The sequence below is a fragment of the Trachypithecus francoisi genome, unplaced genomic scaffold (assembly GCF_009764315.1).
Source record: "Trachypithecus francoisi isolate TF-2019V2 unplaced genomic scaffold, Tfra_2.0 Contig01585, whole genome shotgun sequence".
Classification (NCBI taxonomy): domain Eukaryota; kingdom Metazoa; phylum Chordata; class Mammalia; order Primates; family Cercopithecidae; genus Trachypithecus; species Trachypithecus francoisi.
Genome location: NW_022681444.1, coordinates 9071663 through 9094541, shown reverse-complemented (window position 1 = coordinate 9094541; position 22879 = coordinate 9071663). Strand labels below are relative to the sequence as shown.

At 56.2% G+C, this 22879-nt stretch overlaps 1 protein-coding gene across 2 annotated transcripts; it reads left to right on the top strand.

The window, feature by feature from the left end:
- Positions 1-3368: 3368 nt before the first annotated feature.
- FAM78A (family with sequence similarity 78 member A) lies at positions 3369-22879 on the top strand. Of its 2 annotated transcripts, XM_033194239.1 has the most exons (3): positions 3369-3906; positions 4512-5601; positions 19601-22879. In XM_033194239.1, the coding sequence occupies exons 2-3, from the start codon at positions 5279-5281 to the stop codon at positions 20127-20129; spliced, it is 852 nt and encodes a 283-aa protein (XP_033050130.1). In that variant the 5' UTR covers positions 3369-3906; positions 4512-5278; the 3' UTR covers positions 20130-22879. The 2 variants fall into 2 exon arrangements, with proteins under 2 accessions (XP_033050130.1, XP_033050136.1); XM_033194245.1 differs by lacking the exon at positions 3369-3906 and having other exon boundaries at positions 4487-5601; positions 19601-22878.

Here is a 22879-nt window from a genome sequence, read left to right as displayed (position 1 = left end):
CTGGCCAGGCCCAATCTGCCCCCTGTCCTAGTGAGGCAGGTCAGGGCTGCAGACGTGCCCTGTGCCTCCATCTGCCACCGAGCCTCTCAATGTCCCCCACCTCCAGACACCTGTCTGGCTCTTTGGCCCCACCCACCTCCCCAGTGGACATTCCAAGCTTCGTCATTGGCTTTCGGTCTGATCTCCAACAGTTGAGGAGAGAACGCTGTCTCCCAGGGCAACAGAATTCCAGCACCGAACATTTCCATCTGCAGAACAAAAACTCTTGCCTCCCGTGAGCTGCCTTTTTGGCCTCTGATGACTCCATTCTTGAAGGTGGTGAGCCCTTGGAGGACCCGCTGTAACCCTGAGTGCAGAGTGGTCCATGAGAGAGAAAGAGCCTTAGGACTGTCTCTAGTGGTCACTGAAAACAAGGTCCCCATACTGCAGGGAATGCTGGTGAGAGCACCCACTATATCTGAGTCATCCAGCCTCTGGGTCTTACAGCCAGGCCACCTGGTTCCATCCACCCCTCCCTCTTCACCAGGCTTCAGTGTCCTCATCTGTAGAATGGGATGATGACAGGGTCGGGTCAACCCCTGATCACTGGGTTTCTCTGGATCGGGTCTGGGATCATTGTGGAAAGCCATGAAGATGCTGTGTGCAAAGCCCCAGCTCACGGTGATGCCTGCAAGGAGACACTGCAGCGGGCTCTTTCTGAAGACCTCCCAGGGCCCTGTAGCTGGGCGGGGTCAGTGTTGTTTCTATTTCTGACTTGCTGCGTGGCTTTGGGTTTTCATGACTTCTCTGGGCCAACGTACCAGGAATTGAGGACCTTGTCCTCCCACTGACAACACTTTGAGCTCCCAAGTTGCCATCCCACTGTTCACCATCCCGGGTGGGGGGTGGGGCTGTGTCTCCCCACCCCTCCTCTTTCTCATTTTTCAGAGTCCAGGGAGCCTGAGGCCTGGGGGAGGGGAAAGGGGCCTGGGAGCAATGGGAGTGCCCTGTGCTGTTGGGTAATGACTCAAACAGATGTCCCCTTCCTCTGCTCTCCAGACACCGGCACTTCACACGCGCGTGGATGCGTCATGAGTCTTCCACATATGCTGAGGCTGCCGTGGGTCTGTGCCCAACACCCACGGAGCTCCGGAAAATGACGAGCAGGAGGAAGGGCTGTGTAGGGAAGTGGCAGGGTCGGAGGGGCCGCGAGCAGGGGAAGCCGCCGGAACCCTGGTGGGCGCTTCAGAAGCCAGGGCAGGCAGTGCACACAGGAGCCCAGACCATTCACACCCCCTGCCTGGTAGAGCTGCCCCCTCACTCAAAGCCTGCAAACAGGCCCATGGACCGACGCTGACTGGTCTCTTCTCCTGCAGACTGAGATGACATCCTGGGCAGGGGCGATGTCAAGGGGGAGCAGGTTAAGGGAAAGGGGTCTTCTACTTTGCAAGCCCTCACCATGTGAACGTCCACACACCTCTGCTGGTAGGACTTCCTAGTGGTCAGTCCCATCCTAGTTCTGAGGGGCTGGCCCCGGCTAGCAAGTGGGGTGTGCTTGGTGAAGAAGCTGAATGTGGGCTTTGGAGCTGGTCAGATCTGAGCTGGCATCCAGCCTCTGAGAAGTCACTATCCTCTGATCCCTGGTTTTCTCTGTCTGTGGAGCCCACCGCTCAGGGTCAAAGTCAAGGATAGAAGAGACAGTGCCTGCTCAATGTAATGCCTGACACACAGTGGGTGCTTCACAAACTCAGGCAGAGCCCAAGACTGAGGGGGACACTGTCACTCCCAGCTGGCCTTGAGGGGAGCCCACTCCTGGGAAATCACCTCCAACAGCTTCACTGCTCATGAGGCGGTTCAGGGCTCTGACCCCTGTCCTTTCCACGAGAGGGACGTGCAACTCTGCCCCTGTTCACCTCATTTCCAGGACAGCCTTCCTACCCTCTCAGAGCGCCCCGGCCAGGCTGTCGGGGAGATGCGAGTCAAGAAATGAAACAGACACCTCAAAAGCGAATATCTTCCCTACATATAAACTGAGTAGTGCAGTAATTATCTGATGGCACAAGAGGTGTAGAAGGCCCTGTGAGTGCCAGAGGGACAGAATGTTTTGTGGGGGCCATTAGTTCATAGAAGGGAGAGGCCACTTCACATGGTGAAGAGGCCAGGGAAGACTTCTCCCTGGAAATGGACATTTATGTGGGGCCCTGATGTAATGTGTGCTGTCTGGGGTTCTACTGTGTCCAACAGGCCAAGGGACCTTCTCTGTGGCATTGGCTTGGCTCCCCTGCCTTGGCCTGAGTCAGTGGGACTAGGAATAAGTCACCTACTAGCTGAACTGGAAAGGGACCACCTCCTCACTAGCTGGGGACATGGGCCACAGCAGTGCTGGGGTGAGGGTGTGGCTGGGTGAGAGGCGGAGGCCACCCTAGCCAGCCACTTCCTGCTCCATGGCTGGGTCAGTGCTGCTGGGAGATGGTCTGGCTGTTCACCCTTCAAAGGAGAGACCCAAGAGTGGCCAGCCCCTCGGCCCCTCCAGCCCTGCCCTTATGCACTCAGCGTGCTCTGGCTCTGGGGCTGGCTGGAAGCACCTGCCCTGTGCCGGCTGTGGGCTCCTGTGGAAGTCAGAGTCATGGGAATGGGGTGGGGATGAAGAATGTGGCTTTAATGTAGCTGCCGGATGTCCTTATATCACAAATTGCTTGGGCTTTCCCTAGGGCTGGCTGCAAGGTAGGGGTGGGGTTCATAGCTCTCCCATGGCTGTACAGCCTCACGCTTCTTTTGAGCCCCTGCACTGGGACCACCAGGCTCCCAGTCTCAGCTGGGACACCTGCAGGGAGACGGGGAGAAGGACCTTGGGCAAATCCCCCAGCCTCTCAGCTCTGGGTGCCTGCTCTGTGAAGTGCACATCATCACAGTCTCCCTCCACAGGGAGGCCGATGTGGCTGAAACGATGCTCTGGTACAGCACTCATCACACAGCTGGGGTCCAACAGGCAGCCAGCAGACCTGCTCGAGGGGACCCACCTCTCCCCAAACTTCTCTCTCCTCCCCTCGACCTTCCCAGCCTTGGAGCCTACAAAGCCCCCGCGCTGTCTCCACCAAGCCACTGTCTCCCTGCAATCAGGAACCCCAGGGCAGGGCAGCCCTTCTGCGTGTGCTCGCAGCACCAGAAAACCTCTGGTCCGTAGAGTTCAAAGGGCACGGGGAGCAGCCCACCTGGCCCCGAGACAGCAGCGGAACTACACTACCCAGAATTCCCGGGGCTGGCCAAAAAGGAAATGTCGTTTGTTCAAGGAGAGGCTCAGCTCCCCGAGCAGCTGCAGAGAGAGGGAGCGAGGGGGAGCGAGGGATTACCAGGGGGAGGGCGGGCTGTGTGCAGGGAGCGAGGGTGGAGAGCCGGGCGGGCGGGGAGGAGGAGGCGGCGCCCGCCCGCCGCCGCCTGCGGACCTGCATCCCCGCGGGGCCGGCGAGCGGGCGGCGGTCCCTGCGTGCGCCGGCTGCGCTTGGCCGGCGGCGGAGAGCGGACGCGGGGGCCGGGCCGGCGCAGGGGCCGAGTTTCTGCAAAGTTTGACCCGGTTGCCTTTCCCATGCTGCAGCAGAGCGAGGCAGCGCGGGGCGCGCCAGGCGGCTGCGGCGCGGCGGCGGGGCTGAGCGGCGACAGCGCGCTCACAATGATCATAAAATAAAGGAGGCGCGCGGGGTGGGGGCGAGAGAGCCCCGAGCCTCAGCCCTCCGCCCCCGGCCGCCCCCCGAAGTCCCGAGCCGGGAGGAGGGTGGGGGCCGGGGGCACCCACGCCGGCCCCAGATTCCAGTAGAGCCAAGGGACAGTGCCCGGGGAAGGGGGTGGGGGCGCCCCAAGAACGTGCCCGCGGCTGGGTCAGGGGCGTTCGGAGGGCGGCGACCTGGGCCAGCGGAGCGGCCCCCGGGGCAGGTGAGTCGGCGGCGCTGTCCGGGTGGGGGCGTGCGCGCCAAAGTTCCCCGGCAGCGGCGAGCGCGCCCGACGCGCGGGGACCCGGGGCTGCTAGCGGCTGGAGAGGGGCGACAGAGGCGCTTGACGCGGCGGGGCAGGGGCACTACGCTCTCCGAGGGCCGGGGGACCCCATCAGGGAAAGGGGTGCCCGCCGGATCCGACGGCCCTGGTGGGTGGCGCTGTGCTCAAGGGGCCGGAGGAACGGGGTGGGGAAGGGGCACTTGGCGCTGGCGGCGCGGTGGTGGGGACAGCGCAGGGCAAGTGCTCGTCGCCCCCTGCAGCGACAGCCGCTCGTCCCCCACCCCGCCCCCGGCAGGGACCGTATCAGCGGAGATGTCACGGGCGGCTATTATTCGCTGGTGCGCGCGGTCGTGCGGCCGCCACTGACGGGGCGGGCGCAGGGGGCGGGGGCCGCCGCCTCCGGGGAGACCGCCCAGAGCTGCGCCGTCAGCTCCGCAGCCCGCGCCCAGCGCACACGCGTCGCCGCCCCCGCGCGCCCCCCGCAGCAAAGTTCGGCTCAACTTTGAGGCGGGCCTTGACGCGCTGTCCCTTCCACCTCCCACCAGGTCCTCGGCGGCCGTGGCGAAGCAGGCGGCGGCGGCTGGAGCGCAGCCCCGGGACCCTGCGCGGCGGCCGGCAGCGACAGCGGCGAGGGGACGCGGCGTGCCCGCGTGGGGACGTCCGGCCGGCGCCCACTCGTGGGCGCCGACGGGGCCCGCGCCGCGCTCCCCCGACACCGGCGAGCAGCCGGAGCCCTGAGCTCGCCTCCTGGAAGCCGCGGGTCGGCGCTTGCCCCGAGGGCGCCGGGACCTCGGCCGGCGGACAGAAACTGCTCTGCAATTGATTCAGCCGCGCCGGGCGGGTGCGGGTGAGGGGCCCGGAGGGAGCGCGTGCGGAAGACCGGAGGGCAGGAAGTCAGGCTTCTGCAGCGAGGGTGGCGCGACCGCACGGGGACGGAGCCTTCCTTATTTATGAGTCTGCCGTCGCTCGCCTGCTTCCTCCGAAGACTTGAGGGAGAGTCTGCGAGCTGCCATCCCCGCGTATGAGGCACAGAAGGGCCGGATGTCAGAACGACATAATTATTCATTAAACTACAAACTTTTCTTTTTTTAACCCAAAGAATATCGGTGATTTTTGTCCACTGCGAGGAGAAGAAGAGCGAGCCCAGAGCTCGTGAAATGCAGCAGAATCCTTATTTATAAACAGGCCGAGGTAGTGATATATGCGACCCCCCTCTACTCAGTGACTTTTCTATCCTATGGATATCGGTCTTGAGAGTTGAGATTGGAGAGCAGCGCCGTCTGCACTGGGTCCTGCAGCCTCCGTCCTTTCAATGCCTGGTTTTCTCTGTGACTGCTGGCCTTCCCTGGAGATCAGAGCGCTCCTGTGTGCCATGGGCTGTATTCAGAGCATCGGAGGTAAAGCCAGAGTCTTCCGGGAAGGGATCACGGTGATTGATGTGAAAGCCTCCATCGACCCCGTCCCCACCAGCATCGATGAGTCCTCCAGCGTGGTGCTCCGCTACCGGACACCCCACTTCCGGGCCTCAGCCCAGGTAGTCATGCCTCCTATCCCCAAGAAGGAGACTTGGATAGTTGGCTGGATCCAGGCGTGCAGCCACATGGAGTTCTACAACCAGTACGGCGAGCAGGGCATGTGAGTACGGCCGAGAGCCAGCTCTCGGAACTGCTAGGGATGGCCGAGCTTGGAGGCCTGGTGAGGGGCGGCCGATAGGGGGGAAGGTGGAGATACCATGTAGACAGGACCCAGGCCAGAGAGAAGCTTTAGGCAGGTATGCAGGTGGCCTCCTTGGCCCGGTGGCTCGCTGAAGAGTTTCCCTGTGGATCTAGATTGGAATCACAGTCCTGCACCCTACTCTGCCACCGTTTCCCCGGGGTTCCCGTCTCCTTCCTTGCAAGATGCCGAGAAAGCAGAGGAACATTCCTCCCAGTGTTTCCTGGCAGAGCAAGCGTGCCGTCCGCCTGAGGAGTGTTAGTGCCATCAGGGGTCACCAGAGAGGCTGGAGGGCTGCCCTCCAGGCCTCTGGCCCTGTGGGGGCCCATGGCAGACACTCAGGCACTCTGCAACTCCCAGACCCCTGTGTTCAGGGCTATGCGATTGGGCCTCAATTATCTTTCTGGCTTATACCAGTGCCTGCGAGGACCTGGGGGAGTGCTTCGCTGTTCCAAACGGCACTGTGTTTGAGAGCACAGTTAGTTTTAGAAGCCTGATTTCTTCACAGTGTAGCTAGCGCTTTCTGTCTCTAAGGCAGAAGACCACTTTATGCAGACAAGTCCAGTGTTCCCCCAGCGAGGCCCTGGCAGCAACAGCAAAGAGGAGCCTCTCCTGCAGCCCTGAAGCCCCGTCTCCAGAGTGTGCCTAGGGTATTGGGGGTCCCGGTGAGGACCCTGGGGCCCTGGAGCTCCTTTCCTGGCCTGCTTCCTGACCCCAGAGAAGGCCGTCCCCAGGGTGGAAAGAGCTGCATTTAGGCAGAGTTGGGAGAGTGACTTCACGTGAAGGTTCACCCTAAGACAGTGGTGGTGAAAATAGCTGTTTCTGAGCATGAGGAGGGCTAGGCAGGTCCCGGTGGGCAGCCCACCCATGCGGCCCTGTGACTGGCCGCAGACACTCCCAGAGCCCCTCTCAGCGTCTACCCTGTGCAGCTTCACTTCCCCGTTTTGCAAGTGAGGAAAAGAGGAGAATTTCCCCAGGAGTTGGAACTTATCACAGATTTAAGAACCTCGTGGGCCACCTGTAAATGAGAGGGGTGGAGGATGGCGAGACACCAAGTCTGGTGGCTTCTCTACTTAATGACTGCAAAGTTCTAAAGGAAACATGAGGATCACAGTAACCCTTAAATCCAGCGTGTGACTGTGACCATCCCAAAGAGGTGCACGGGGGGCACATGCAGAGGCTCTCACCGGCCGTCTCCACCAGCCTGGTATCTGTGCCAAGCCCTTTGCGTCTCAAGAGCAGCTAGTAATCCAGTTCAGGCTGGGGGCTGCCTTTCTATTCTAAGCAGGGAAACATGATTCTTAGTTATGCAGTGAGGACCTTTTCTGAGAACCCTTAAGCCCAGAAACCTCCTCGGGCTTTGAAGGCATCCGGGACAGTTGTAGAAACAAAAGTCTTCCTCCGGGTTTTGGGCTAAGCCTAGTTGATTCCCTAGAAGGGGTTGGGAAGCCAGTGTCTTCTTCTGAACTTGGAAAGACTTGAGCATTCGTCGGGACTGTATTCTAATGAGGTTGGTGCAACATGTGGTGGGGAGGCCACAGGCCTGACCCAAGGTACAGACTCCAAGCCTCAGCTTCCCCTTCTGTGCACGCGGGCTTCCGATGTCTTGACTAAGACTTCTTCTCCATCTGGTGACCCTGAGTAGGTGAGGGTGATGTGGCTGGAGCCAGGCCTGAGGCTGGGAACTGAGGTAGCCTTGCCCTCCCTGTCCCAGTCCTCACTTCCTGGTTGGAAGAGCCTCATGCCTTCTTAGGCAGATGTGGGCGGGGGGCCAGGCTCTGCCACTTTCCAGGATGTGACCCTAGGCAAGTCCCTTTACTGCTCTGAGCCTCAGTGTACACATCTGCAAAATGGGGCTGGCAATAAACCCTTCCCCATGACTTCTTGTGAGAATCACTCAAGCCAACCAAATTTGCCATGCAGTCAGCCCCGCGCCAAGCTCATGGTGAATATGTAACTGCAGGCAGTAATGGGATGGGGATCGTCCTTAGCGGTGTTGTCATTGTTACTGTTATTCTATCAGACATGAGTGGCTAAAACTACAGAATTAGGACAGATGTCAGCCACACTGTATAGTGAATCTTCTCCCCAGGCTGAGTCTTTGTCTGTCACGTAGGGCCCACTTCCTGAGTTTAAAACTTTTTAAAGCAGTGTAAGGCATGAAGAGCTTGCGTTTTAAAGTGGCTCCAGACCATTTTCCTTGCCCTCCCTCTGCCCCTGACGTTTCTCTCTGCTCCCTCTCGCTCTCAAGACTCCTCTTTTGCTTCAGGGAGCCTCTGTGTCCCACCCAGCTCATTCTCCCTGGGTGCACTGGCTGTGTAATCCCAGTTGGGATACACAGGGACCAGCCCCAGGGACAGGATGGAGTCGGAGGCTCCCTGGGAGGGGCGGCTTGGAGCAGTTGGGCAGAAGAGTCCACGTGTCCTGGCTCCTAAGGCCTTGGCCAGGCAGCCCCTGGGCTTCCATTCCGTGTCTGTCCATGAAAGTGAGAACTTCCCGTAGGCTGCTGTGAGGATTCAGCGAGAGGCCAGTATGGGTGACCGTCCTGTAGCTGAGACGTAGAGGAGGAGGCTGCCGAGTGCTTATTAATAATCAACAGAATCATCCTAATGGGCTGAGTGGCCAAAGAATAGAGTCCCAGATTCAACCTGCACCCTTGAAGGGCTCGTGGAGAAGGCTAGGATGTCGCCTTGCTTTAGCTCCTTGCTGAATGGAAATAGAGAAGCATTATAGGTGGGATTTAGTTATTTATTTTTTTTAATTTTAATTTTTATTTCTTTCTTTATTTTTTGAGACAGTCTTATTCTTGTCCCCCAGGCTGGAGTGCAATGGTGCCAATCTTGGCTCACTGCAACCTCTGCCTCCTGGATTCAAGTGATTCTCTTGCCCCAGCCTCCAGAGTAGCTGGGATTACAGGCACACACCATCATGCCCAGCTAATTTTTATATTTTTAGTAGAGACGGGGTTTCACCATGTTGGCCAGGATGGTCTCGAACTCCTGACCTCAGGTGATCTGCCTGCCTCAGCTCCCAAAGGGCTGAGATTACAGGCGTGAGCCTTAGGTGGGATTTAAAACTCCCTTCCTATCTCCCCTGCCCCAGGCCTTCCATTTTCCGAGTTTTTAAGCCTTGTGGCATGAAGGAAAGGGAACAGTGGTTGGGGTGACCAGGAACCCCAACCAGCCCAGAATTGTCCCTCTGCTCTGCCTGGCCCAGGGTCAGGTAATTCTTTGTGCTGGTGGGGGGTGTCCTGTGCATGGGTAGGGGGCTGGGCAGCATCCCTGGCCTCTACCCACTGCGTGCCAGGAGCACATCCCCGCAAGCTGTGACAGTCAGTAATGTCCCCAGGGAGGGCCCGATGTCCCCAGGAGGGGCTATGAAATCACACCTAGTGGAGGACCGCTGGACTTGACCCAGACAATTCACATCCTTAAAATGAAACCCAGGCCCTGTGTTTTCGTGGCCCGGGGAAGGGACAGCCAGGTAACGAGAGCTAGGTTAGGGCTTTCATTCTTTACAAATGGACTTGTATCCAAAATGTTAATTCCAGATACTTAACCGAAATCCATCATACCCCCAAACGTTATCCCTGCTTAAAATTAATCCCTAAACCAGGAGGATCACTTTTTAGAATGACATTCTGGGTTTGAAATATTTGAAATGGAACAATTATAAAAAAAAACAAAAAACAACAACAAAAAAACCACACCATCTCAATAATACCCTGACTTTTACAGACAGAGCTGGAAAAGAGTGAGTTTCTGTGTGCCAGCATCAGAGGATTCTATATGGCTTTGGGTCCAACCCACATCGCTTTAAAAGCCAACCCCCCCCCCCAAATTGTTGGAGACACCTGCCTCCACAGCCCGGCCCCCGCAATTCCTCAACTGCCACCTGTCAGCTGGCACAGAGTCTTCTAAGTGACAAGTCACAATTTCTCGCCTGTGTGGGAGAAGTTCCACGTTGTCCCTGGTTTGCCCTTCTCTGGAGCCCCCTGGGAACCTGGCCCACAGCCACGCCCATGGCCAAGGCCAAGGCCAGGGGCAGTTTATGGCTCTGGATTCTGCCAAGTGGCAGACTGGGTGGGGAGGAGGAGGAGCAGCTCAGATGGAAAGGGTTTCTTTGGGTTGATGGGGACACTGCTCCATGCCCGTGTGTAGCAAGGTGTGAACCCCAGCTCCCAACCCTTGGGCCAGCCTCTTAACCTTTCTAAGCCTCACCGTTCCTGTCTGTGAAATGGGAATATGAGTTCGCCCTCATAGGGTTGTGATGATAAGAGCTTAACCCAGCACCTCACATATACCAGGCACTCAATATATGGTAGCCGTCAATACCACAACTATGAATCATGATACTAACAATGTCTTATTCATTATGCGGTGCCTGTCAGAGTCAGCGGAAAGGTGGCTGTCTTGTTGCTGTTGTTGCATTATCCCTTCTCCTGGGTTTCAGATACCTGTCTATAGCATGAATGCTGTCACTGTGTTACAAAAGGCCAGCGGGGCCGGGCGTGGTGGCTCACACCTGTAATCCCAGCACTTTGGGAGGCCAAGGCTGGTGGATCACGAGGTCAGGAGATCGAGACCATCCTGGCTACAATGGTGAAACCCCGTCTCTACTAAAAATACAAAAAATTAGCCGGGCGTCGTGGCGGGTGCCTGTAGTCCCAACTACTCGGGAGGCTGAGGCAGGAGAACAGCGCAAACCTGGGAGGCAGAGCTTGCAGTGAGCCGAGATCGTACCACTGCACTCCAGCCTGGGCGACAGAATGAGACTTCATCTCAAAAAAAAAAAAGAAAGGCCAGTAGCCAGCCTGGACAACACAGTGAAACCCTGTGCCTACAAAAAATACAAAAAAATTAGCCAGACACGGTGGCGCATGCTTCTAGCCCCAGCTACTTGAGAGGCTGAGGTGGGAGGATCACCTGAGCGCGGGGAGGTCAGAGCTGCAAGTGAGCTGTGATCGCACCACTGCACTGCAGCCGGGGCTGCAGAGTGAGACCCCATCTCAAAAAAAAAAAAAAAAAAAAAAAGTCTGGTGGGAAGGGACAGGGCAGGGGTAGAGGGACTGCTGGGTGCCACCCATCCCTGCTGGGATGACCCTGAGAATGGCTACCTCAGGCGCCTTCCCACCTGCCATCTCCCAGCGTCCTCCCCAGGAACTCAGGAAGGCCTCGTTTTATGATGTGGTCACAGCTTCTAAGACCTGAAGCTGGTTGCCCGAGCAGTCTTGCTCAGTGCCAGCAGATCTGGGGACAGGCCATGGAGGAATGTCCCTGTTGACCACGTGGCCTCTTCCTGAAGCCGGGGCCTGAGCGTCAGTTGTGCAAAGAACAATTGAGGAGGAGGCTTCCTCTCTGTAACCGGAAGGCGGCCTCCCCCATCTGCTGGGCCCTGGCGGAGGCAAGGGCGGGGTGGGTGGGAGAGGAAAGTCCTTGTTGCAAGGCTTTGGGGTGGGAGGAAGTAAGGGGGATGACCCAGCCTAAAGAGAGCTCCCCCAGGACCAGCCCCGGCCAAGGGATCGCTGCAGCCCTCATCCACCGTCCAAGCACTGGAAACAAACATTGGAGACGTGCGAGGCGCCACTCAACAGCCGTAGTAATCAGGGAAATGACAAGTTACATGCTGACATCCTTTGTTTTGCTGATCAGAGTTGGGTGCAATGAAAAAGATCAGTGGTGCCCAGTGTTCAGGGGAGGGGAGCGTCTTCGCCTGTTGTTTGTGGGAGGACACTTGCGGCAGGTGAGGATGCTGAGAGGTGAGCCTGGCTGTGCCTGTTACCGTCCACACGTGCAAGCCCTTTAGCTCGGTGGCTGTACATTATTTGAGATGGAGTTTCACTCTTGTCGTCCAGGCTGGAGTGCGGTGGCATGATCTTGGCTCACTGCAACCTCCACCTCCCGGGTGCAAGCGATTCTCTTGTCTCTGCCTCCCGAGTAGCTGGGATTACAGGTGCCTGCCACCACACCCGGCTTTTTTTTCTTTTTTTCATATTTTTAGTAGAGACGGGATTTCACCATGCTGACCAGGCTAGTCTCGAATTCCTGACCTCAAGCGATCCACCTGCCTCAGCCTCCCAAAGTCCTGGGATTACAGACGTGAGCCACGGTGCCCAGCCTGTACTTTTAGAGCCTCTTACAGAAACTTTGTGCCCCTAGCTCAGGGCCTGCATATTGGAGGTGTCCAAAAAAATAATCTGCTGAACAAGTGAGTTAATGATCACGTGAACCGGGGAAGCAGCACATAAAGATGCACACGGGCCGGGTGCGGCGGCTCACGCCTATAATCCCAGCATTTTGGGAGGCTGAGGCAGGCGAATCATCTGAGGTCAGGAGTTCGAGACCAGCCTGACCAACATGGCGAAACCCTGTCTCTACTAAAAATACAAAACTTAGCGGGGTGTGGTGGTGCATGCCTGTAATCCCAGCTACTCAGAAGGCTGAGGTGCAAGAATTGCTTGAACCCAGGGGTGGAGGTTACAAGGAGCCGAGATCACTCCACTGCACTCTAGCCTGGGGAACAGAGCGAGACTGTCTTTAAAAAAAAAAAAAAAAAAAAGCACAAGTAAGGATGTTAACTCCAGCACGGCTCCTAATAGCAAAAACCCAGGAACAACTCAAGGGTCCCTTAAGAGGGAGTGAAATTATGGTCTGTCTGCAGTGCAGACTCTGAGGCAGGGCCACAGGCCCTGAAGACAAGGTAGAGCTATGGATACTCCCACGTGGGGAAATGGTACATTGTTGTTACATTTTTGTTTAAAGTTATCAAACAATATGTAGGAGGCCGGGCGCGGTGGCTCAAGCCTGTAATCCCAGCACTTTGGGAGGCCGAGACGGGCGGATCACGAGGTCAGGAGATCGAGACCATCCTGGCTAACACGGTGAAACCTCGTCTCTACTAAAAAATACAAAAATCTAGCTGGGCGAGGTGGCGGGTGCCTGTAGTCCCAGCTACTCCGGAGGCTGAGGCAGGAGAATGGCGTAAACCCGGGAGGCGGAGCTTGCAGTGAGCTGAGATCCGGCCACTGCACTCCAGCCCCAGCGACAGAGCAAGACTCCGTCTCAAAAAAACAAAACACACACACACAAAAAAATATGTAGGGTAGTAACCCATTTTTGTTAAAAAGAAAATACTGAAGTTGGGAACATGTCCTGTGTATATGCAGAGAGCAAGGTCCCAAAGGATGTTTACCGGAGTACAACACGGGGCACACGGGGAGGGGTACATGGGGAGGTAGGTTTCAGTTTTCACTTGATACACTTTTTTTTTTTTTTTTTTCTGCAACGCAGTTTCACTCCTGTTGCCCAGGCTGGAGTGCAGTGGTGCCATCTCGGCTCATTGCAACCTCCGCCTCCCGGGTTCAGGCGATTCTCCTGCCTCAACCTCCTGAGTAGCTGAGATTGCAGGCGGGCGCTACTGTCCTCAGCTAATTTTTGTATTTTTAGTAGAGACGGGGTTTCACCATGTTGGTCAGGCTGGTCTTGAACTCCTGACCTCAAGCAATCCGCCCTCCTCTGGCTTCCATAGTTCTGGAATTACAGGCGTGAGCCACCGCGCCTGGCCTAAAAGCACTTCTTTTATAACTAAATTTTTTTTTTTTTTTTTAAACGGAGTCTTGCTCTGTCGCCTGGGCTAGTGTACAGTGGCTGGATCTCAGCTCACTGCAAGCTCCGCCTCACGGGTTTACACCATTCTGCCTCAGCCTCCCGAGTAGCTGGGACTACAGGTGCCTGCCACCTCGCCCGGCTAGTTTCTTTTTTTTTTTGTATTTTTTAGTAGAGACGGGGTTTCACCAGGTTAGCCAGGATGGTCTCGATCTCCTGACCTCGTGATCCGCCCGTCTCGGCCTCCCAAAGTGCTGGGATTACAGGCTTGAGCCACTGCGCCCAGCCAAAGGTGTTTCTTAAGGTGCCCAATGTGAGCCGCTTGTAGGAGGTGGAATAATATTTGAGTCAATCATTTAAGGTTAAGGCTAAATTTTATTTTAATGCAACATATTTAATGCCTGTTAGAACATCTATCTGTATATATAGCATATCCAACCTGCTATTTCAAAGGTGTTTCTAAATTACGTTGACTTTTCTTTCTTTTAGTGACAGGGTCTTACTCTGTTGTCCAGGCTGGAGTGCTGTGGGGCAATCCTAGTTTACTGCAGCCTTGACCTCCTGGGCTCCAGCAATCCTCCCACCTTAGCTTCCCGAGTAGCTATGAGTATAGGGACGCACCACCACATCTGGCTAATTTTTAAGTTTTTTGTACAGATGAGAGTCTCTTGCTTTGCTGCCCTGGCTGGTCTTGACCTCCTGGGTTCAAGCGATACCCCACCCTCCAGCCTCAGACTCCCATAGTTGATTCTTTTAAAAGCTGATTAGGTCAGGCACGGTGGCTCATCTCAGTAGCTTGGGAGGCTGAGGTGGGAGAATTGCTTAGGTTCCATTAGAGGCTGGTGGGGTAAGAGCTGCGTCAGATTGGGGACCTTGGCCCAGTGACTTCCCCAGCTGTGTGACCTCGGACCCGGCCTCTAACTGCCCTAAGTCTTCTCCGTGAAATGCACCCCACAGCCCCAGCCCCAGGGAGGTGTGCCCGGCGCAGCCCGTGTGCTCAGGGAGTGGTACCTGCTGTCAGCACTTGCTAAGGAGACCGTCCAGCAAGAGGCTCTCGCAGCTGCAGCCCTGCAGGATAAGCAGAAGCTCAGAGCAACTTTAGGGGCTCAGGACTCCTCACAGAGATGCCCTATGGGCTTTGGGGGAGACCCAGTGTGCACTGACAGCCATTGATCCTGGCCACAGACATTGATGGTACCTGAAGCTGGGCCAGGTGCTGTGATACATCCCAGATATGTGGTGATGGGTGAGGCAGGCCTGGCCCTGCCCTCACAGTCTCGTGGTCTGTCTGGGAAAGAGACTGGCAGCAAATGAGTGCATCAGTATTTAATCACCGTCATGAACAGGCCACAGGGCAGTGGGATGAGATCCAGTGGCGTTGAATACCGGGAGGCACCTGGCCCATGTGGAGGGTCCAGGCAGGCTTCTTTGGGATGGTGGCTGCAGAGCTGAGTAATGAGCAGCTATGAGCGAGGAGAGGTGGAGTAAGAGGGGAGAGGAGGAGGAGGAAAAGGGGGTGGAGGAGGAGGAGGATGAAGATGAGGACAAGGATGACGCTTCTCCCGGTAGAAGGCTCTGAGAGGGAGGAGCATGGCCCACTGCAGCAGCTGAGAATGGCTGGGGCCCTGGAGCCCAGGGAGGACATGTGTGTACACGCACGTGTGTGTACATGTGCATGTGTGCATGCACGCGGGGCTCTAGTCTTCAATTGCGTCGGTTTTAAGGGCATAGGGGAGTCATGGCCGGTTTAACAGGGTTGGAGCCATGCCATCGGATTTGTGTTTTTAGAAGATCCCTCGCACTGCTTCTGGGAGGGGAACAGATTGCAGGAGGCTGGGAGACCAGGGAAGGGTAAGGCCAGGGTGGAGGCAGAGGAGGAGAAGGGGCACAGCCTGGAGGGGCGAGGGAGAGTCCAGGATGGTGCTGTGTCCCGGAGACACAAGCCTCACCATTGCTGGCCAGGCCAGTAGCTCTGTCCACCCCTTTCAGGGCTTCATGGCCTGTGGTGCCAAGCAGGTGCCCTGCAGATGTTTTTTGGGTAGGTGACGATGGGACTCAAGACAGGGACACTGTGGGAGGCTGAGGAAGCCACTTCAGCCCAGGAAGCATTCTGACGCCTGGGTTCCAGCCTGGACTTGCCTGCTGTCCTTTGGGGTCACTGGGCGGATGGGATTGTGACAGGTGGCCCTGCCTGCCTCTGCCCACAGCCATGGAGGTGAACGGCCTGCTGGGCTCCTGGACTGGACAGCTGCCCGGGGCCTGCACTCAGAAGGGCCCCGAGCGTGGTTCAAGGCTCTGCTGTCACTGCATTGAAAATCTCAGGTTGTTTACAGCCAGGCGTGGTGGCTCACGCCTGTAATCCCAGCACTTTGGGAGGCCGAGGTGGGCAATCACCTGAGGTCAGGGGTTTGAGACCAGCCTGGCCAACATGGTGAAATCCCGTCTCTACTAAAAATATAAAATTAGCTGGGCATGGTGGTGGGTGCCTGTGGTCCTACCTACTCAGGAGGCTGAGGCAGAAGAATCACTTGAACCTGGGAGGCCGAGGCTCTAGTGAGCAGAGATCACACCACTGCACTCCAGCCTGACAGAGTGAGACTCCGTCTCAAAAAAGAAAAAAATAGTAATGAAAGATCAGAAAAGGCTTCAGGTCAAATCAGGGCTACCTGGTCTGGGAGAGGCACACCTCTAACTGCTCATGCCACCCTCAGAGTGTCTCCAGAAGCGTCCATTGACTGCTGTTGGTTGCACCAGGCAGTGAGTATCAATACATTTCATCATCACAAAAACCTGGCAGGCAGATGTCGGTGGATTGTCCATGGGCTGCTGATGAGACGGTGGAGGCTCCGCGCGTCTGTGACTGGACCACAGTGCGAGCAGCTGGGGCTAACAGTAGACCCTGGGCTGCTGCAGGTGCCCCTGAGCTACACATCTCCCGTACCCCTAGCACCCGCCAGGTGGGGGGATCCCTGCAACCTGGTGACGATTTGGCCCTGGCCCTGAGCCATGCCCCACATGACGCAGTGTTGTCTGCCAGTCCAGGAGGCTCCTCACCTGTCTGTGTCTGAGCTAGGGCCTGGGAGTTTCAGGACTGCAGAAAGGAAAGGAAACCCCAAGGCTGGGGTCAGGAAGAGGAGAGCTGTTCTGCTGCCCAGCCCCTCCCCCAAACCAGGCCTTCAGCTCTTTGTAAATGAAAGGGGGCAAGGCCAAAGCAGGGTTCCTTATGCAAGTTTGCTTTCTGCCCTGAAAAACCAAAAAAACGGGAATCTGTTCCAAACAAGTGTAAGCTCTGGGTGAGGACAGAGCGGGCGTTTTCTTCTGAAATAGGAGACCAGGCCCCCAGTGGGCAAAGAGACTCTGACCCGCTTCTTCATCCGTGCCGGGGAATGAATGAGCAGGCTCACCCCGTTGTCATCCTGCCTGCTGCTGTGGACCTCCCCAGATCTTTGGAATTACTGGGTACTTCCAGACAGTGAGGTTGTCTGAGCTTCCTCCAGGTTCCCTGAGTCTGGGGTGCTCAGGGGCTGGGCAGGAGATGCCCATTAAGCAGGTGTTACTCTAATGAGTGAGCTTTTCAATGAGATGAACAGGAAAATTGGCAAAATCATGTTCCTAATCATTCCTCCTATAGCGGCCCCTATTTTGCTAACTGCTAACATTATATGATGTGTAAGTAGGGGAATGCATTTTTAAAATTATGGTAAAGCCTATGTAACATTTTATAAAATTTACCATTTTATTTTATTTTTATTATTTTTTAAAGACAGGATCTGGCTCTGTCACCCAGGCTGGAGTGCAGTGGCGCGATCTCAGCTCACTGCAACCTCCGCCTCCCAGGTTCAAGCGATTCTCCTGCCTCAGTCTCCCGAGTAGCTGGGATTACAGGTGCCCGCTACCACGCCCAGCTAATTTTTGTATTTTTAGTAGAGACGGGGTTTCATCATGTTAGCCAGGCTGGTCTCAAACTCCTGACCTCAAGTGATCCACCATGCCTGACAAAAATAGACCATTTTAATCATTCATAAGTGCACAACTCAGTGGCATTAGGTCCATTCAAGTTGTTTTGCAGCCTTTACCACCATCCATCTTCAGAACTCTTTTCTTTTTCTTTTTTTTTTTTGAGATGGAGTCTTGCTCTTATTGTCCAGGCTGGAGTGCAGTGACACGATCTCGGCTCACTGCAACCTCCGCCTCCTGGGTTCAAGCGATTCTCCTGCCTCAGCCTCCTGACTAGCTGGGATTACAGGCACCCACCACCACGCCCGGCTAATTTTTGTGCTTTTAGTAGAGATGGGGTTTCACCATGTTGTCCAGGCTGGTCTTGAACTCCTGACCTCAGGTGATCTGCCCACCTTGGCCTCCCAAAGTGCTGGGATTACAGGTGTGAGCCACAGCGCCCAGCCCAGAACTCTTTTCATCTTGCAAAACTGAAACTTTGTCCCCAAGAAACATCAACTTTCCGTTCCTCTTTCTCCCAGCCCCTGGCAACCTCCATTCTACTTTCTATCTCTATGAATTTGACAACACTAGGGACTTCACATAAGTGGAATCCCACAGTATGTGTCTTTTTGTGGCTGGCTTATTTCACTCAACATAATGTGTGTTGTAGCCTGTGTTGGAACATCCTTCCTTCTGAAGGCTGAAGAACATTCCATTGTACATATATAGCACATTTTGTTTATCCATTTATCTGTTGTTGGACACTTGGATCGATTCTACCTTTTGGCTATTGTGATTAATTCTAGGAACAGGAATGCATTTTTTTTTTGAGACGGAGTCTCGCTCTGTTGCCCGGGCTGGAGTGCAGTGGCCGGATCTCAGCTCACTGCAAGCTCCGCCTCCCGGGTTCACGCCATTCTCCTGCCTCAGCCTCCCGAGTAGCTGGGACTACAGGCGCCTGCCACCTCGCCCGGCTAGTTTTTTGTATTTTTTTTTTAGTAGAGACGGGGTTTCACCGTGTTAGCCAGGATGGTCTCGATCTCCTGACCTTGTGATCCGCCCGTCTCGGCCTCCCAAAGTGCTGGGATTACAGGCTTGAGCCACCGCACCTGGCCACATTTTTTTTTTTTTAAAGGTAGAGTCTCGCTGTGTTGGCCAGCCTCGGCCTCCCAAAGTGCTGGGGTTTCAGGTGTGAGCCACTGCGTCTAGTTGGGAATGCTTTTTTTTGAGACAGTCTCACTGTGTCACCCAGGCTGGAGTGCAGTGGCACAATCTCAGCTCACTGCAAACCCAGCCTCTCAGGTTCAAGCAATTCTCCTGCCTCAGCCTCCTGATTACAGGATTACAGGCGTCTACCACCGTGCCCCGCTAGTTTTTATTATTATTATTTTTTTGAGACAGACTCTCACTCTGTTGCCCAGGCTGGAGTGCATGGCATGATCTCGGCTCACTGCAACCTCTGCCTCCCGGGTTCAGGCGATTCTCCTGCCTCGCCTCCTGAGTAGTTGGGATTACAGGCATGTGCCACGATGCCTGATTAATTTTTTGTATTTTTTTTTTAGTAGAGACAGGGTTTCACCATTTTGGCCAGGTTGTTCTCAAACTTCTAACCTCATGATCTGCCCGCCTTGGCCTCCCAAAGTGAATTTTTGTATTTTTAGTAGAGAGGAGGTTTCACCATGTTGGCCAGGCTGGTCTTGAACTCCTAACCTTAAGTGATCCGCCTGCCTCAGCCTCCCAAAGTGCTGGGATTACAGGCGTGAGCCACCCCGCCTGGCCAGGAGTGCATTTTTAACAGTAGCTTGTTCCTGGGAGTACCCACTGTGCACGTAGGTGAGCAGAAGACACAGTGGGCACAGGCTGTCCTGAGTTTCCTTGTTACAGGTGCCTTGGTGGAAACGGGCACCTGGGTCCCAGGCTCCACCACTTGGCCAAATGTCCTTAGGAAAAGGTAGCCTCATTGTCCACCCCCAGCCTACCTCTTTGCTTTCTGTATCTGCAGGGTGGGGTTGCATGGAGAAGATTGTCTGTGAGCCTGTAATGTTAAATTAAGGGGCCCCTACAGCCTGGGACGGGCTCCCAGATGCTACTGTATCCACGGCCACATGGGAGTGTAGGATCTGTATGTCCCAGGAGCAACTTGGGCCAGGCCGGCCACCTTTTTCTGTCCGAGGGTTATGATTATAGCAGCGGTAGTGATGACAGTGACACTCCCAGCTATTGTCTGACCCCCTGCCCCCAGAATGTCAAAGGGGACCGGGTGGTCTGCTGGGTCTGTTCCATCCTCAGGGCCCAGGACAGCCCCTGGCCTACCAGGGAGACACAGAAAAGCCCTCCTTGAGTGACCGAGTGAGTGAACTGGCCTTCCTTGTCCTCAGGTCCAGCTGGGAGCTCCCCGACCTCCAGGAGGGCAAGATCCAAGCCATCAGCGACTCTGACGGGGTGAACTACCCCTGGTACGGCAACACCACGGAGACCTGCACCATCGTGGGCCCCACCAAGAGAGACTCCAAGTTCATCATCAGCATGAACGACAACTTTTACCCCAGCGTCACGTGGGCCGTGCCCGTCAGCGAGAGCAACGTAGCCAAGCTCACCAACATCTACCGGGACCAGAGCTTCACCACCTGGCTGGTGGCCACCAACACCTCCACCAACGACATGATCATCCTACAGACGCTCCACTGGCGCATGCAGCTCAGCATCGAGGTGAACCCCAACCGGCCCCTGGGCCAGCGCGCCCGGCTGCGGGAGCCCATCGCCCAGGACCAGCCCAAAATCCTAAGCAAGAACGAGCCCATCCCGCCCAGCGCCCTGGTCAAGCCCAATGCCAACGATGCCCAGGTCCTCATGTGGCGGCCCAAGTACGGGCAGCCGCTGGTGGTGATCCCGCCCAAGCACCGGTGACAGCCAGGGCCACCCACTAGGTTTCGCAAATAATAATACCGCTGAAAACAAAACTCAGACTCACTCTTCAGTCATTCAGCAACATACAACCGTTCTACCCTCTCCAGCGGGCGGATCTCACTGTGCTGAGGCCCCCCGGGAAGGCCTCCCCGGCACTCGGCACCTGCATCCTTTCAGGGAGGGGGGAGACCTAAGCAGGACAGACAGACCCCACGTGCGCCGTCAGGGTCACCTCTGGTCTCCTTGCCTCTCCTTTTGCTCACAGCTTCAGTCACGCACCTGTAACAGATTCCCTGAAATACTGCTTTTTCCGTTTTTTAATAACTCCTCTTATGGGGGTTTAGGGGCAGAAGGAGGAGGAGCCGATTAGGAGGGAAGCTCCGGCCCCGATCAAAGAGACAGATCTGCACTGCTGCCGATTTGTGGCGCTGGCCGGCCTTCCCCTCGGGTCCCTCTGCCCTCTGTCTTGCGGCCTTATGTACACTTGCTTTGCCAAACTTTTGCCTTAAGCTGAATTTAAAGGAAGAAAACCAATTGGAGAAAGAAAGCGGGATCTCTTTTCTACCGGACTTTTCCTCTTCTGCCAGAGGTGGAGGGAGGGGTGGGGTCGCCTGTGAGGGTCTCTTGAGCCCTTCTTCCCGGTTGTCTTGGGAGAAGAGGGAGGATGGGCGTTTAGACCTGAAACCAGCTGCTCACTCTTTCTTTTTGGCAGAAACAAAACCACAGGCAGATTCCGCCTGAACAGCCCCGTCTCTCCCTCCACCCCCAGGTCTCATCCCGGCACCTGCGGAGAGGGGCTGTGAGCCCTGGCCAGGGGGTGGCTCTGCCAGCAGCCTGGCCTCTTCTCCCGTCTCTTCCCAGCAGCCTTAACTTCCCTTGGGCGGCTCTAGGAGGAGAGAGGGAGGCTCCTGTGAGCCCAGGAAATTTTCACCCTCAGTCCTCAGGACCCTCCCAGGTTGAATCCCTGGCCCTTCCTCCAGCTGTGTGGTTTTTTTCCTTCTCCATCCACACTGGTCCCGAATGCCTGGGGGCCAGCGACCCGGACCGCCGACACACAGCCTCAGTGTTAGTCTCAAAGGTAAGGAGGGCAATCACATCCCTTCTTGCAGGGCATTTTAAGACTTGAATCAGGTGGGCCCCGGCCCCTGTGGCTGGCTGGCCCCTGGTGTACTGTAAAAGGGCCAAGACAGGGCTCGTTCTCAGGGGCGCCCCTCCCAGGCCTTCGGGGCAGCGGGATGGTGCAGTCAGGCTCTGGGTGCCACACTGATGGCGGTAGAAGGCACCTGAGCTCTAGGGAAGTCTTGGGAGGCAGTTGGCCGAGTCCCTGCTTCCTGTCCTCAAAGAAGTGAATCCAGGCCAAGGGCTGGGAGGGCTGGGTGGGCTCATGGTAGAGAGGGGTCAGAGCCACTCTGGAGGCTGGGCTGGCACAGTGGAGAGTGACAGGTGAGGACAGACGTCTGGAAGCCCATCCCTGGGACCTGCCCTCCCTCAGTCCCAGGTTACTGGAGCCCCAGGGCTTACTGAGTCCTGACCCATCGTGCCAGGGTTCTGGGCAGTGTCTGCCTTGTGGCCACTTGCAGGGGCGATTAGGGGACATCCCACTGAAGCCGTGTTCCTTCCAGCTTGCCAAACACACGGCTACCCGCCCACGGCCCACACTCAGCCTAATAATTATCAAGCACAGAAAACCGTCCATTTAGAAAAATAATCCATTTCTGCTGCAGATGAGCCACTTGTAGGAGTCTCCGTGACAGCGTGGGACGGTGTGGGCACTGAGGTCCCTGGCCCGCTCCTTTGTCCACGGGCTGTTGCGTTTATTCAAGGGGTGCTTAATGACCGTTCAGCCTCTGCCGTCTGTCTCCAGGCCCAGCTCGTGCCAGGAGGCTGTCCTGGGACACGCTGGGCTGGAGCTGCCGGCTGGCACGGTGCTCAGGGGGCCCCTGGTGGGGGCCAGGACCTCCCCACAGAAACTGCAGGTTCTCTTTTGTGAGGATGGAGGCCGTGCCACCCAGAAAGGCAGTAGCCTTGGGGGAACAGCGGGTCCCAGCTGCACGTCTGAGGACGGGTGGGGACGGGGCTGGGTCTCGGCCTTCATTCACTGGAGACTTCTCCACTCAGGTCTTTGTTGCACTAAAGCAGGGACAGGACCCTGGGGGTTCAGGAAGTGGGTCTCAGGCTGCCGGGTTCTTCCCAGAAGTGGGGCTGGAGAGCAGAATGGAAAGGGGCTTCCTGAGCTGCTGGGGGGTGAAGGACCCCCAAATCCCCATTTCTTGAGTGTAAGCAAACACTCAAGACAGGAGCCAGCACCCCTCCCACTGCATGCCCGGCCCCCGGCCCACCTTGCCCCCTGACCCACCTTCACCTGTGCCCCTTCTTTCCACCCTTCCTTCCTCACTGAAGAAGGTCTGGGAAGACCCTGGAGAGGCTGCAGGTCTGTCCTGACACTCAGCTAAGCCCCAGTCTGCCCCCTCAGCCTCCTTGCTCATGTTGGAGCACAGGCCCCAGGCTTCCTGCTGGGGCCCCGAGTCCTCTTATGTCCCCCAGCCCCGCCCTGGCGTGGACATCCACTCACTCCTTCCAGCAATAAGAACCATCCTTGGTCGTGAAGAGTACTGTGAAACAAACCAATGCACTTACCAGGAGGCACAAGACTCTTGAAGAAGATGTAAAATGAACCTTTTTTTTTTTTTTTTAATAAAAAACAAAAAACAAATATTCATAAAGAGAAATAAAATGTAATTTTAAAGTAG